The 14,360-nt window shown below is 43.6% G+C and overlaps 1 protein-coding gene across 1 annotated transcript in view; it reads right to left on the reverse strand.

The window, feature by feature from the left end:
• LOC137422715 (zinc finger protein 536) overlaps positions 1-14,360 on the reverse strand; it is a 167,389-nt gene that overhangs the window by 102,229 nt on the left and 50,800 nt on the right. The window contains exon 5 of the mRNA XM_078772601.1: positions 11,129-13,189. Coding sequence (XP_078628727.1) covers positions 11,129-13,189 — 2,061 coding nt within the window. The remainder of the gene's footprint in view (positions 1-11,128; positions 13,190-14,360) is intronic.

A 14,360-nucleotide genomic window follows, 5' to 3' on the forward strand; every position in this document is an offset into this window, starting at 1 on the left:
TTTGTCAGGAGAAAGACCCCGGGTAATGTAAAGTTGTTAAAGTCATTTCGGAAATAGTTAGGATTGATGAACCTGTCGCACCATACGCAGCCACTTACCTGTGGTGATGATGATGACTCCACACCTGTGTTTTCTTTGTTCTGTGTAGCAGGAAATGAGAATTGCTGTGTGGATTGGTGAGACGCATCACGACGTGGATGAGACATTGGGGTGATTCCATCTCTCCCTCCTTAGGAGGGACTGATGATGAATTGGTGATGGCAAATTTTGATGTTAAGTTGGTGATGGCAAATTTTGATGAGAGTTGGAAATGGCAAATTTGATTGGTTAGGAGGGAGAGAAGACGAATTTGGTTTATGGGAGGAACGGGGAAGACAGTAGGGACGTTTGTTGATTTGTAAAGTAGATGTTTATGGGTAGTGTTGTGTTTTGTGGATACAGTAAGGGGTAAGGGAGGGGCAATGTAGGTTACCTGGTGGGGGGGGGGGGGCGTACGGTAGGAAAGTACCTGTCTCACCTGGTTCCCATGTGCCCCCAGTGTGCATTACCTTATGTTGCGTGCACTTTTGCGCCCTTACCACCTTACTCACTTGTCTTCCTCTTTTGTCTCCCACCTCCGAGGATCTGGCTTTGGGGCAGAGAGAGAGGAGAGAGAGGTGCTGGCTCCGCAGTTGTGGGCCTGCACTTTCGCTGCTTGCTGCCGGGATCGATACACTATATGGACCGCAATTTTTGTGGCCGCCCACCATGGACCGCAGTTCTCTTGCGGGCAAGCACCACCTGTGGATGGACCTCTGGGTCAACGTGGCACCTATGCCAGACAGGTGAACCACTAATAGTTGGCCCCCTGACGGCCACAATAAAGAAATGGACGCGGTTGGCGCCTTTCTTTATTTTTGAAGGAAGCCAGAACACCAAGTGGGCTCCAAGGCAGGACCAGCGGTGGAACATCGGCCGGCTGCGACACCACCGGTGACGTTGAACATTTTATTGGTGCACCGGATGGTGCTGACTGTGTTATGGGGTGGTGCTTTTGGTGCTTGGATGGGGTGCTCTGCACATTATTAAAGGCCGTAGGGCCACAGAGCACTCGTGGGTTGGTGTATCGATGCTGGCATGCGTGCTCTCTCTATGCATAACATCTGCATGTGTTCCTCCAAAAACAGGTCCTGGATCATAGTGTAAATATCAGTGTAGTCTTGTGTAAATAATGCTCCCTACCGGCTGTATGTTTAGTTTGAGGATTCTTTCCGCGATTCGGTTATCCTCTGGGTGTGTTTCTGTGAGGAGAAGGGTGCAACGTCGCAGGGGGACATATTTACTCATTTGTGAACATCTGTAAAACTGTCGCACTCAGGGTTGAGTTAATAGTAGAGGGAACTACATCTGAGTGCCACACTAAAGTAGGTAAAAAATTATCGGGTCGGGACGCCCCGAGGTAGAGAAGGGTGCAATGTTGCGGATATGGGATTTGGCCTCCATCCATATCCACTTGTAAATATTCCCCTATTTCCCCAATACTCCCCAACTATCCCCAATCCCCCATTCCCTAGTCCCATTGTCTGTAAACAACACTCTGTAGCCCCGACCTTCCCCTTTTTCCCCCATTAAATGTCGCACCCAGGTTCACCGCATCTCACGTAGACAACTATAGGACATCTTGCTAGTTATTCTTAGTCTATGTCAGTTAAGGACTCGTTTCCATTAATTCTGACTCTTCGTTGCACCAGAATGTGATTGTATGGCACCAGTAGTGAGTTTAGGACCTCCCAATACCTCCCCGCATCTCTTCCTCATGGAACTACAACAACAACAACAACTACAACAACAGCGGGGGCGGCGCGGCGGCGGCGCGGGGAGTGTGCGTCCTCACTCCGGCTTGGTTAGCCGCCATTGCCCATGTGCTCCGACGGGGTTACCACACAGGGGCTGACTGTCAGCTCCTCATCAAGGGCGGAGCCCGGTAACCCCCCCGCACCCAATAAGAAGCGGCGGACCGATTCCATCTGGGGCGGAGCTAACGAGCCGAGGGCGTGTCACTCCCCGCTGGATATACGCAGCCACTTACCGGAGGTGACGTGAGATGCGCCCCCAGCTTGGAGAGAGAAGTCGCCACCTCCAAGCGCTGGATACCTCCCGCCTCTTTGGACCGGACCGGGTCGATTCTGCCCCTGAGCCAAGGTGCACCTTGAGCCATCGACTGCCTGCCCTCCCCTGCCATCAATCCCTGTGTGAGTCAGTCTTGTCCCGTTTGTTTGTGGTCTGTCGGGAATTAAGATAAGACCGTGTTTAAGTGCCCACCTTTCTGTGCTGTACCTCTTGTGCGTGTAATCTAAACGTTCTGCAAACCCATATTATAACCTCCTCCGGAGGTCTTGAGAACTGTACCCCTGGTGTCGTGTCATTTAACCCAGCCGTTGTGTCCTTTCCTTCATTGATCTAGCGTAGCGCGATTCGGCCAACGTTCGAGTGGAATCGGGTAAACTGTGCAGACGCGGTCATACCAAACCGCTCGGTAAACTAACATCCAAAACCGCGTCTGTAACAATATATATATATATATATATATATATATATATATATATATATATATATATATATATATATATATATATATATCTGTGCAGCGTTTGTCCTGTGTTGTCCTGTGTTGTGTTGTCTTGTCACTGAACTACTTTCTCAAACTTTTGTGAAATCGTACCAAACTTCTGGTATGCACATATCTCTCCCGTCGGTATGTCCTAAGGGTATTTTTTTTGAAAAGATTTCCAATTTTTGGGGGGGAATTTTTTTTTTTTCAACTTCAATTGTTTATAAAATGTGATATCACGTATATTACAAATACATTTGTGCAAAATAATTGTTTGAATTATGATTGGTTTAATTTAAACCATGACAAAACGGCAACTCGGGTACAGTCATTTATCTATATATCTGCACATCTGGGCAGTGTCTGTGTTGTCACTTAACGACTCCCTCAAACTTTTGTTTCCGTGGTTGTGAAGTGTTTTTAATAACGTTGTGGTGGTTTTGAATCACGTGGTGGTGAGGTATTTTGAATTATGTGGTGGTGAGGTGTTTTTAAATCACGTGGTGGTGAGGTGTTTTTAAATGACGTGGTGGTGAGGTGTTTTTAAGTCACATGGTGGTGAGGTGTTTTGAATTACGTGGTGGTGAGGTATTTATAATTATGTGGTGGTGAGGTGTTTTTAAATGACGTGGTGGTGAGGTGTTTTTAAATGACGTGGTGGTGAGGTGTTTTTAAATGACGTGGTGGTGAGGTGTTTTTAAGTCACATGGTGGTGAGGTGTTTTGAATTACGTGGTGGTGAGGTATTTATAATTATGTGGTGGTGAGGTGTTTTTAATTATGTGGTGGTGAGATGTTTTGAATTAGTTGGTGATGAGGTGTTTTGAATTATGTGGTGGTGAGGTGTTTTGAATTACTTGGTGGTAAGGTGTTTTTAAATGACGTGGTGGTGAGGTGTTTTAATTTCGTGGCTGTGAGGTGTTTTTATTAACTGTTTTATGGCTGTGAGGTGTTTTTATTACGTGTTTTATGGCTGTGAGGTGTTTTCAATTTCGTGGTGGTGAGATGTTTTTAATTTCGTGGTGGTGAGGTGTTTTTATGACGTGCTTTATGGCTGTGAGGTGTTTTAAATTACTTGGTAGTGAGGTGTTTTGAATTACTTGGTGGTGAGGTGTTTTGAATTACTTGGTGGTGAGGTGTTTTGAATTACTTGGTGGTGATGTGTTTTGAATTACTTGGTGGTGAGGTGTTTTGAATTACTTGGTGGTGAGGTGTTTTGAATTACTTGGTGGTGAGGTGTTTTGAATTACTTGGTGGTGAGGTGTTTTGAATTACTTGGTGGTGAGGTGTTTTGAATTACGTGGTGGTGAGGTGTAATCGTCCGAAATTTCCAGTCTGCACCTACCCCCCCCCCCCCCACCCCCCCCCTATGTATGTGCTGAGGGGTTCTTTCTTGAAAAAAACAAACATTCAACCTAAATCTTCAACCTAAATTGCCTATAAAAATGTAATATCACAAACACAACAAATACATTTGTGCAAAATAATTGTTTGTGTTATGATTGGTGTAAATCATGACAACACAGCAACTCAGGTACAGTCATTAGCCTCAGCTAAAATAAGCCCGTTCCTCAGTGCGAGCCAAGCTCGTATATATATGTGTATATATATATATATATATATATATATATATATATATATATATATATATATATATCTATATATATATATATATATATATATATATATATATATATATATATATAGATAGATAGATAGATAGATATATATATATATATATATATATATATATATATATATATATATATATATATATATATATAGATATATATATAGATATATATATAGATATATATATAAACAATAAACAGATGAACCCAGTGTATAGGATTTTAATGTGGGATCACAGCGCCCAAATGAGACAAACGTTCAGTTGGGAACGCCAAACACATCAAATGGCTTCACTGTATATAAGTTTTCTTTTGTTCTTAATTTATTCAAGCATTGCTGTATGACTTACTAGTTCAATTAATAGTATAAATATTATTTTACTATTTAACAAATTTCAACGGTTTCTTTCAAAATTAAATGATGCAATAATGACCATATTCTTTTCGGACCTTCATATGACCTTGACCTTCAACATTTTGGAAAAGATGGTAAATTCAGAAAATGAATTTACAATCTATCCATAAAACTCAACATCATAAAAATCAGACGTCAGAAAATCAGTGTTTTTTGTTCATTAGATCACAATCTTTTTGTGATCAAGAAAATAATAAATGTCAAAAACACTTTTTGTATACTAAGTCGAGGCTCGTATAAGAGCCAACACAGAGAACATATAACAAAGGGAGCAGGAAAGAAGAGGGGGGGGGGGGAAGAGGGAAGCACTACAACAGTAGGGAACAGGGACATCAGGAGATCTATGGAAGGAAGAGGGCTGGGGTGGGGTACACGGGATAAACAAGATGGACACTACAAGGACTTTCAGGAAAGAAAACGGAATTTGAGGGAGGTGGGTTTGGGGTGGATTAACGGGGGTAGAAAAGATTAAGGTTTTGGATTGGGGAAGATAAGAGATGGTGGTGAACAGCTGTTTTGAATATCTGGAGGGAGGAGTGGGATTGAAGAGAGTGAGGGAGTTTGTTCCAGAGGTGGAAAAAAAATAGGAATGCAAGAGTGAAGGTGAGCAGAGAGTCTTGATTTTGGCAGTTTCACCAGAAGAGGGTTGATGGCAGATCTTGTGTGTCCTGCAGAATTATTGGGAGGACAGAGCACAGGCAGAGCAGCGGATGCAAGGCCAGAGAGTAGTCCGTAGAAAGACCACCAACCTGTCTGCAGTAAGAAAGTGAAAGACCATCAGAATCAGCTTCATCATGGGAGATATCAATGATTCTAAAAGCCTTGGTTTCTACAGCGTGAAGCCGAGCTAGGTGTGAGGCAGGAGCACCAGCCCAAAGGGGAGAGTAGTGTTCCATGAAGCTGCGGATGAAAGCTTTGTATGTGGTGAGAAGCTCAGTAGTGCCCTTTGCACGTGGAGGATGCCCAAATGGTGACTGGCTTTGGAGGCCAGCTTGGAAATGTGGTTTTCCCAGGAAAGATCATGGCAGATAGTGAGACCCAAATGCTTGAGTGACAGAACTTCTTCAAGAGGATTGTTCAGAAAGTAGATGGGAGGGTTTTCCAGACGGTCTTTTCTGAGAGACAAAGTGAGAGTGTGAGATTTGTCAGGATTGAAAGACATGTTCCACTTGTTTAACCAGTTTGTAATTTATCCAGGTCTGCAGAGAGTAAAGAGGCTGCTGCCTGTCGATCTGCGGGTTGAGATATGGAGCGGCAGAGGGTGGAGTCATCAGCAAAAAGCTAAAGAGGATTTTCCTGAGAGTCGGACAGATCACTCCAGACTGGACAGGAACAGGAGATGAGAGAATTCCATTTACATCCAAAAATTGACTACGACAGGAGAGGAGGTCCGCGTAACATGAGTGGAGATTGTCATGGATACTATAAGAGGAGAGTTTGGTGTGCAAGGCCATATCGAATGTCAAGTCAAGTGGCTTCACCACTCAAAAATTATGACAATCCCGCATATTTTGTATTACCATTATTGGTGCAACATTTCATTCCGAAAGTCCCTGCTCTGAAAGACAGCTCGGACGTTCGCAGAAAAAAATGAAGACAAAAACAAACCTTAATGGTGGTTTAGTACTCCAAGGGGTCTAAGAAACTCTGTGGTACCATAAAAAATTGGGAGCACTAAATGTAGAGGCAACTCCTACAACATACATAAGCCTTCTCCTATCCTACAGATAGAGGCTTAATATGAAGTCTTAACAAGTTTGGATTTTCCTTACAATGATTCCCGAGTAAAATACACATCAAGCAGGCAGCAACACGTGCTTGGAGAAATGTTCTTGTCTATTGCCATCGTGCCATGGGTCACTCAATTTGGTCATTAGTCACTAATTAGTTTAATGTTCACCTAATGCTGGAAACTGTCACATTTGTGTCTCTAATGCCTGGGAATGACAGGATAAAACTCTCGCACTCGCCGTTCAGCCATCTTGTCTGAGTTTGATTCCTGGTTGGACTATAACAAGTGGGAATAGTACTTCATAAGCATCAGGGTGCATTACATGAATGAGAACACCTTCCTTTGGATGGGACATTAAGCCGGTTATTCTGTCTGCTAGCATTCACCTATGGACGTTAAAGATCCTACCTTTCAAAAACACTATGCACTTGTATGCTGATTCAGTGGCTAAACTCAATAAACTTTTGCTCTGGTTACTGTTAGTCCAGCAGCACTCTGTGATGGTGGAGTGACAAGTCCAAGGTTCATTCTCAGCTATGGAAACGACTGCAGTAATCACTTATAGAGACCATGCTCCCGCACCACCCTCTCCTTTCTCTCCTCCCCAAGAGGGTAAGGGAATCACAAAAATACAAGCATGGGTTTGTTAAGTGTTGAAAACAAAAGTGTAAAACTCAAATTAGTTTTTTTATGTGCAATATGTTCAGATGTGGACTTTTACAGTTATATTTTTAATTGCTATATTATTAATTCTGCAATATTAAAACTTCTGAACAAAATGCGATGCAAAGATCAGTTCACCTAATTTAATTTAAAAAAGATATGAAACATGTTCTAGAATCCATGCTTCGGAGCCTGATTTAAAAAAAAATGTGACATACCACAATGCATTATAAAAATGTAAACGGCTTATAAAGCTTTTCAATAAAGGGGAATTTCTGTAAAATGTCACTGTTTTTGCCTCAATCGTATCCACTCACAATTGCACATTCTCCCATGTATTTATTACCTATTGCACTACAAATATTGATAAAACAAAGTGCCTTCAGAAGAGAATGATGAGCTGTCTCCGGACGACATAATTTGGATAATGGACTCACGGGCGAGCAAAGACGTCATATTTAGTGACAAAATACCTTAAGGTTTTAATCAGAGAAGGAAAATTGAGGTCCAACATTTCGGCCAGAAGGTGTCCTTCATCGGTCACTAAACTAAGATATCTGATGAGCTTGAATATCCCCTCCCAGTAGAATTGGGCAGCATGTGCCTGCAATATGTGATGACACCCACATGTCGTTTCGTCATAGCCGAGGAGAATGCAGCCTCGCTATTAATAGAAGTTTATATTCAGAACAATGCTATAAATATGGGTTTAGTCTGATGCCATTGGAGAACGCTCTGGATGAAAGGATGGAATGCATTTCTGAGCAAAACACACATTTCACATCATGTGATGTTGCCGATAAAATTATTTTTTCTTTTGGAGATTAATCTACGAAATATAAGGCATTACATCATATAATTCACTTTTAATGAAAAGTAAAAGTGATAACAACATATATATATATATATATATATATATATATATATATATATATATATATATATATATATATATATATATATATATTGTTGCGAATATGGAATTTGGCCTCCATATCCGCTTGTAAATATTCCCCTATTTTCTCCAATACTCCCCAACTTTCCCCAATCCCCCATTCCCTAGTCCCATTGCATGTAAACAACAATCAGTAGAGCCGACCTTCCCCTTATTCCCCCATTAAATGTCGTGCCCAGGTCCACCGCACCACACGTAGACAACTTTCGGACATCTTGCTAGTTATTCTTAGTCTATGTCAGTTAAGGCCTCGTTTCCATTAATTCTGACTCTTCGTTGCACCAGAATGTGATTATATGGCATCAGTAGTGAGTTTAGGACCTTTCCCATACCTCCTTCCATCTTCTTCAACAACTATAACTACAACAACAGAGGAGATGGGGGCGGCGCGGCGGCGCGGGGGAGGATGCGTCCTCACACCGGCTCGGCGCTCCACGGGGTTACCAGAGGGGCTGGCTGTCAGCTCCTCGTCAAGGGCGGAGCCTGGTAACCCCCCCGCACCCAATCAGAAGGGCGGACCGATTCCATCTGGGGCGGAGCTAACGAGCCGAGGGCGTGTCACTCCCCGCCGGATATACGTGGCGACTTAGCGGACGTGACGAGAGATGCGCCCCCAGCTGGAGAAAGAAGTACCTGCGCGCGCTGAGTCAGAGGCGCCCCGCCTGAGAAAGAACGTTGCCTGCGATCGCTGAGAGGAAGCGAACCCGCCTGGGAAAGAACGTTACCTCCGAGCGCTGTGACCTCCCCGCATCTTTGGACCGGACTGTACCCTGCCTTGAGCCAAGAGTGCACCTTGAGCCATCGCTACTTGCCTTTCCTTGCCATCAATCCCCGTGTGAGTCAGCCGTTGTCCCGTTTACCTGTCGTCTGTCCGGGGTTAAGATAAGCCTGTGTCTAAGTGCCCATCTTTTCTGTGCTTTACCTCTAGCCCCTGTAATCTAACCTTTTCCGTACGAATATAATTGAGAATCGAAACATTGGTGTCTGTCATTATAATCCAGCCGGGTGTCTTCTTTTTCCTTATTGATCCAGCGTAGCGCGGCTCCGTCAACGTTCGAGTACAATCGGGTAATTTGTGCGGACACGACGGCCATTCCGCTCGGCCCACCTTAACATCAAAGTCGTGTCTGTAACAATATATATATGTCACATTATATTTGCTGGAGTCGTGTTTTGATGACCGATTTGCGATGCATCACAAAGTAACAGGCAATGGATGCCGCACACATATATATATTATAAAAACCAGCCTCACTGATATAAAAACCGAAAGGTTCACAGAGTTACAAGTGTATGGAAAGCCTCACTGCGTTGCCCTGATGAAGCCCCAACAAGGGCGAAACCAGGTCGGTAACTGTGAGTTTTGCATGCACTTGTGACAGTATCTGTATTTATAATCCGTAATGACGCACTGCTAGATGGTTCCTCTGGAGCTTTGCAGGCAATGCGGACATGCATGGCGATGACGTCATGCTGTCCGCTCATTAGGTTGGAGAACCAGATTACAGATGCCATTATTAGTAACTCCCAACCGCAACCAGGTCGACTCCATATGATGAGTGGATACCAGAGATAACGTTACCGTGTGGCAGGCGGTGCTTATCGCTCCCAGCAAGGTGCAGCAGCAGCTGTATGGGACACCTTGCTGGCGGTTCTCCACTGATGATATGGGGGTCGCATAGTGACTGATATATATATATATATATATACACATACTTTCTTTTAACATGCCAATTGGTGTTGGCCTGTGGTTGCTTGACACCTGGGAAACCTGCATTTGTTCATTATTTTCACCAATAATTGCTCTCCTTTGAAATCAGTTGTGCTCTTATGAGACATTCAATAATTGTTTTCATCAATACTATGCAATGATTCATGTTTTCTTTAAAATATAAATAAATAAATAAACATATCGTGACGACACATGAAATAACGATTTCTGTTTTGCACCTGTACCATGGACCTGGTGGCATGCATTCAAGCCATCGACTCAGAGCACTAGTGTGTAGGGAGCCCCCAAACTCATCAACAAAGACAGGTGCGCAGGTTCCCTCCCACTGGGAACCATCAAGGCAACGACATCTCGGGCCCCCGAGACACGGTGAATGACCGTAACAATAAAATTCTGTTTTGCAGGCGATACAATCTCCCCACTAAGGAGCTAGAGTCGTGTTTTGATGACCGATTTGCGATGCATCACAAAGTAACAGGCAATGGATGCCGCACACAATACAAGCCACCCCATTAGAAGAATTTTGTATAATTGATATTTGCAAGAATTGCAAGCTAAGGGCAGCCACATTGTGCTTTGGAAACAGCCTACATTGCTCCTGGGGATGTACTACAAAACAAAAAATTGTGATTCAAATCATTTTTACTGCCAATCATTATACCCCAAAACCCTTACTTACCAACATCTTTCAAATCCTTACAATCACCCATCTTACAAGTTTCCTCACAACATTCACTTCTATCTCCCCGATCCTTCATTATCATGCAAAATTATCAATAATATGATCTCATAACTAGGGAAGTGTGGTTTGACAATCAGCCCTGAGGTGAGAGAGGCAAATTCATTGTGATACAGGTTCTGTCATTTTTCCTCATTGCCAAAGTGATGTCGTGGCAATGTTCAGTTCCTCGGAATGGCTGGATTTTGATGATGAATGAGTGACAGGCTGAAGCACAATTTGAATGTGGCCCCTCGGGTCGATGCTCGGCCTTGCCCAATTTTTGCTATCACAGCTCAACCAAATCCACTGGGATCTCCAGTAGCATTATTAGTAATGGCGGTGTCACTACAATGGTCGAATGTTGGCCATTTCCCTTCATTAGATGTGTTGTTGCCTTGTTATATGCGTGCAGGAAACTTAACTTGAAACTTACTTTTGAGCTATTTAACTGAACGGTTTTCAATGCAATTCTCCTCAAATTAGGTGTCTCAGCACTGGAATGTTTTTATTTTATTTCTCAAGCAGTTGAAAGCAATCACTTCCTCTTTTAATACAAAACCTTTCTTTTGCACGACAGTTCGTTATGTCTGATATGAAATCAAATATTATTCGTGTTTTTGCAACTACCCACAAAAGAAGATAAATTAATGTTTTATAAAGACAAGAAACAATATTTAACAAAGGCCTCACCAGACGTTGGAGTAGAAGACAATGAACCAGTGACACCATCGCCTTCGATCGTTGCTTCCATTTCTCCACTCTCTTCTTGAGCTAAAGAAGAAGCAGGGGAGCTTGGTTCACTCCCACAGGCCAAGCCACCCTCAGAGCTGACAATACACCCTCTCTCCTCAGCTGCACCGTAGTTTTCACTACTGCTGCTTCCACTTGACCGCCACTGCGGTTGGGAGTCTGTCGGGTGTTTGCCTTCAAGCCATCTTGCCTGGGGCAGAGGTTTCCCGTACAAGGGCCCCTCACGAAGCCGTGGCCGAGCCCGACAAGCCGAGCTTGGGGGCCGAAAGGCAACACCAGTGTTTGCTGTTGAGTATCGTATTAAAGCATTAGCTTCAACACTTTCAGATTCAAGATTTGTGTTCAGGCGTTTTCTAAGCATCTTGTCATCTCCATCAGAATGAAGTCGCCTTTTCTCAGCAATCAATACCTCCGCTTGGATGGGCATGGACGTCAAACCTCTTCTGATCTCTTCAAAGCTTTTGTTTTCTGTCACAGGCTCCACCACAGTGCCTTTCGTATAAAGTTGCCAAGCCTGGTAGCTATTGATGGGGTCAAATTCTGCTACACGGGAGGAGCCCAGACGCAGATGGGCCAAACTCTCAGCTGGTGATGGTGGGATAAGGTCTAAGCTGCCAAGGAATGAGTGCTTGGAGTTGTCTGGCTTGGTAGTAAATGACCCATCACTGTCTGGCTTGCCATTTTCCTGTAAACTTTCTCCTCGTCCATGGAGCTTGCTGTGTTCTGCAAGGCTGGTTTTGTCAGGGAAGAGAAAGCCACAGGTCATACAAGTCTCATATAGTGTAGCCTTGGATATATGAGCCCTTTCTTGGACTACATCATTAATAGTGGCTGGAGGTCCATCCAGTGTTTGCCTCAGGGACCGTGCTGCAGATGCTGCGGCTGCTGCAGCAGCTTTGCTGGCGGCCAACTTTGCCAGTTTGGCTGCACTGTTAGTGTGAACTTTCATGTGGTTTTTGAGAAACCAAGGCTCCTTGAACCGTCGACCACAAACCGAGCAAGCATGATCCAAAGAACCCTTATGCTTACGCATGTGTGCCTTAAGAAACCAGACTTGTGCAAATGTCTGCCCACACTCCTCGCAACGTGCCGCACCTCCACTGCTGCTGCTCTTGGAAGTAGAACCTTCAGCAATTTGTCCTGACACCTGGGCTTCAGCAACCACATGGGCCACCTCAATGTGACCGGCCAAGGCATCCTCGCGTGCAGCAGCAAAATCACAGAGTGTGCATTTGTATGGTTTGTGTAGAATTCGGATGTGTCTTTCCAACTCCATGTGCTTTCGAAACTTTCCTTTGCAAAACGAACAACGGAATCCGGATGCTGTGGCTTCTTCCTTTGATCCCTCTTTTTCCAATGACTTGCTCTCAGCCTCAATGCTACTCGAATCAGTCTCTCCAGTAACTTTCTCACCATCTGTCATTCCGACACTTGCCTTCATCTGAAGGTCTCTCAGCACAGCACGCTCCTCCAGCTCCAGCAGCAGCCGGCTCTCCTCTTCCCGTCTAACTCCAGGCAATGGTCCAATATCGTTGGTGCTGCTGCTTCCTGCCCTGACATGTGTTCTCATGTGAATCTTTAAATTGCCTTTTTGTGCAGCACGATGGTCACAATAAGGACACTTGAAGGGCTTTTCACCGGTGTGCGTGCGCATGTGTAAGGATAGCACACTGTTGAAACGGAAACGCTTTCCACAAATCTGACATGGGTACTTGCGAGCTTTCTTGGGGTCTTCTTCAGCTCCATGCACCACAGGCACACGCAACGCATTCCGATGATCTTCAGGACTTTGGCGGCGTACATGGGCAGACCATCGCTCACCGTCTTCATAGCCGAGACCCATTGAGAAAAGACTGACCGGTAGTTTTCCGGACAACATTGAACCTTGCTCTGGGCTGTGCCCAGATGCTCCATGACTCTTGAGTTCTTTGTTTTGCTCCCAACTGCCATTCATTGTCCCTCGAGCCTGTCCACTCCTTTGAAAATTATTTGTAGATTCTCCTGATTAAAACAGAATGAAAGACATGCATACCTTTAGCATTACCTTTCACGATTCACATTCATCGTCTCAACAGTGAGGACACTTGCGACATGATTTTAAAGTTGCAGGTAAATTCTCACCTGATCATTCCTAAATATGATGCCAACCATTTCGTGAAATCCAGCAACAGCTTCATGATTACTAACCAAACCAGCTCCAATGCAAAAAATAACAAAACCGTTTTGGTTATCCGCTGTGAAAATGCTTCTGAAGCACCGACGTTTCTGGACGGGCCCTTCCTTGAAGCGAGACAGAATGTCAAAGAAGGGCAAGTCCTGAAATTTCGACATTTTTGTATGTTTTTCATGGCTGATAACCTATACTGTTTTATTATTTTGTTGTTTCTTTAATACTCTTGTGGAGCCGACACAGACCGCTAGTTCTGTGCTGGAATTTTCAACTACCTCCAGTTCCAATACAATCAAGAGAATGTAGAAATTTGACCCTGATTACATTCTAATCGAGCTAGTTCATAGAGGTTCCGCAAATTAATAAAACCTCAGTAAATCAGGGGCTCTCATAAATTTAAATGTGAAACGCGAAAGGAATTTTAATTTTTAAAATGTTCAGAAAAAAAAAATCTCAAAATCGATTTCATCATATTTGCGAATATTTTCCGATAGGTATAATAGAGGAAACAAAACATTCAAACTGAAGAACGTGCATTCATAAAGTACATGTACAAACAATTTAAATGGTGTGTAAGATTTTTCAGCATGAAACATGGTTGGGGCGATCTACATATTACATACGCAAAATTATGGAATGTTAAATTGCCATTCCTCTAACCACCTGCCCCACCCTCCGTCCATCAACTCTCTTTCCATCTTCTTCGGCCGACTTCAACACTTTCCCCCATATATTGATACCCTTTCTTTCCTTCCGCTCCAAATCGTTCCCCATTTCATCCTTATTCTGTTCACCTCCCTGAAATTATCTTCAATTTATCTCCTGCTCCCATAAATATGCACAATGCCGACAGGGTCCCCTTGTAGATAATATGTTGTTTTTTATCCCGAGAATTTTATTTTGTGAAAAGATCAATGGAGCGATAGGTACAATCACAGTGTTCTTTTGAAAGCCCTGTCTTTAACTAAACTTGAGATTAACCATGATTCCTTGGCTTGTTCA

This window comes from Myxine glutinosa, chromosome 2 (genome assembly GCF_964187855.1).
Source record: "Myxine glutinosa chromosome 2, kmMyxGlut1.1, whole genome shotgun sequence".
Lineage (NCBI taxonomy): Eukaryota > Metazoa > Chordata > Myxini > Myxiniformes > Myxinidae > Myxine > Myxine glutinosa.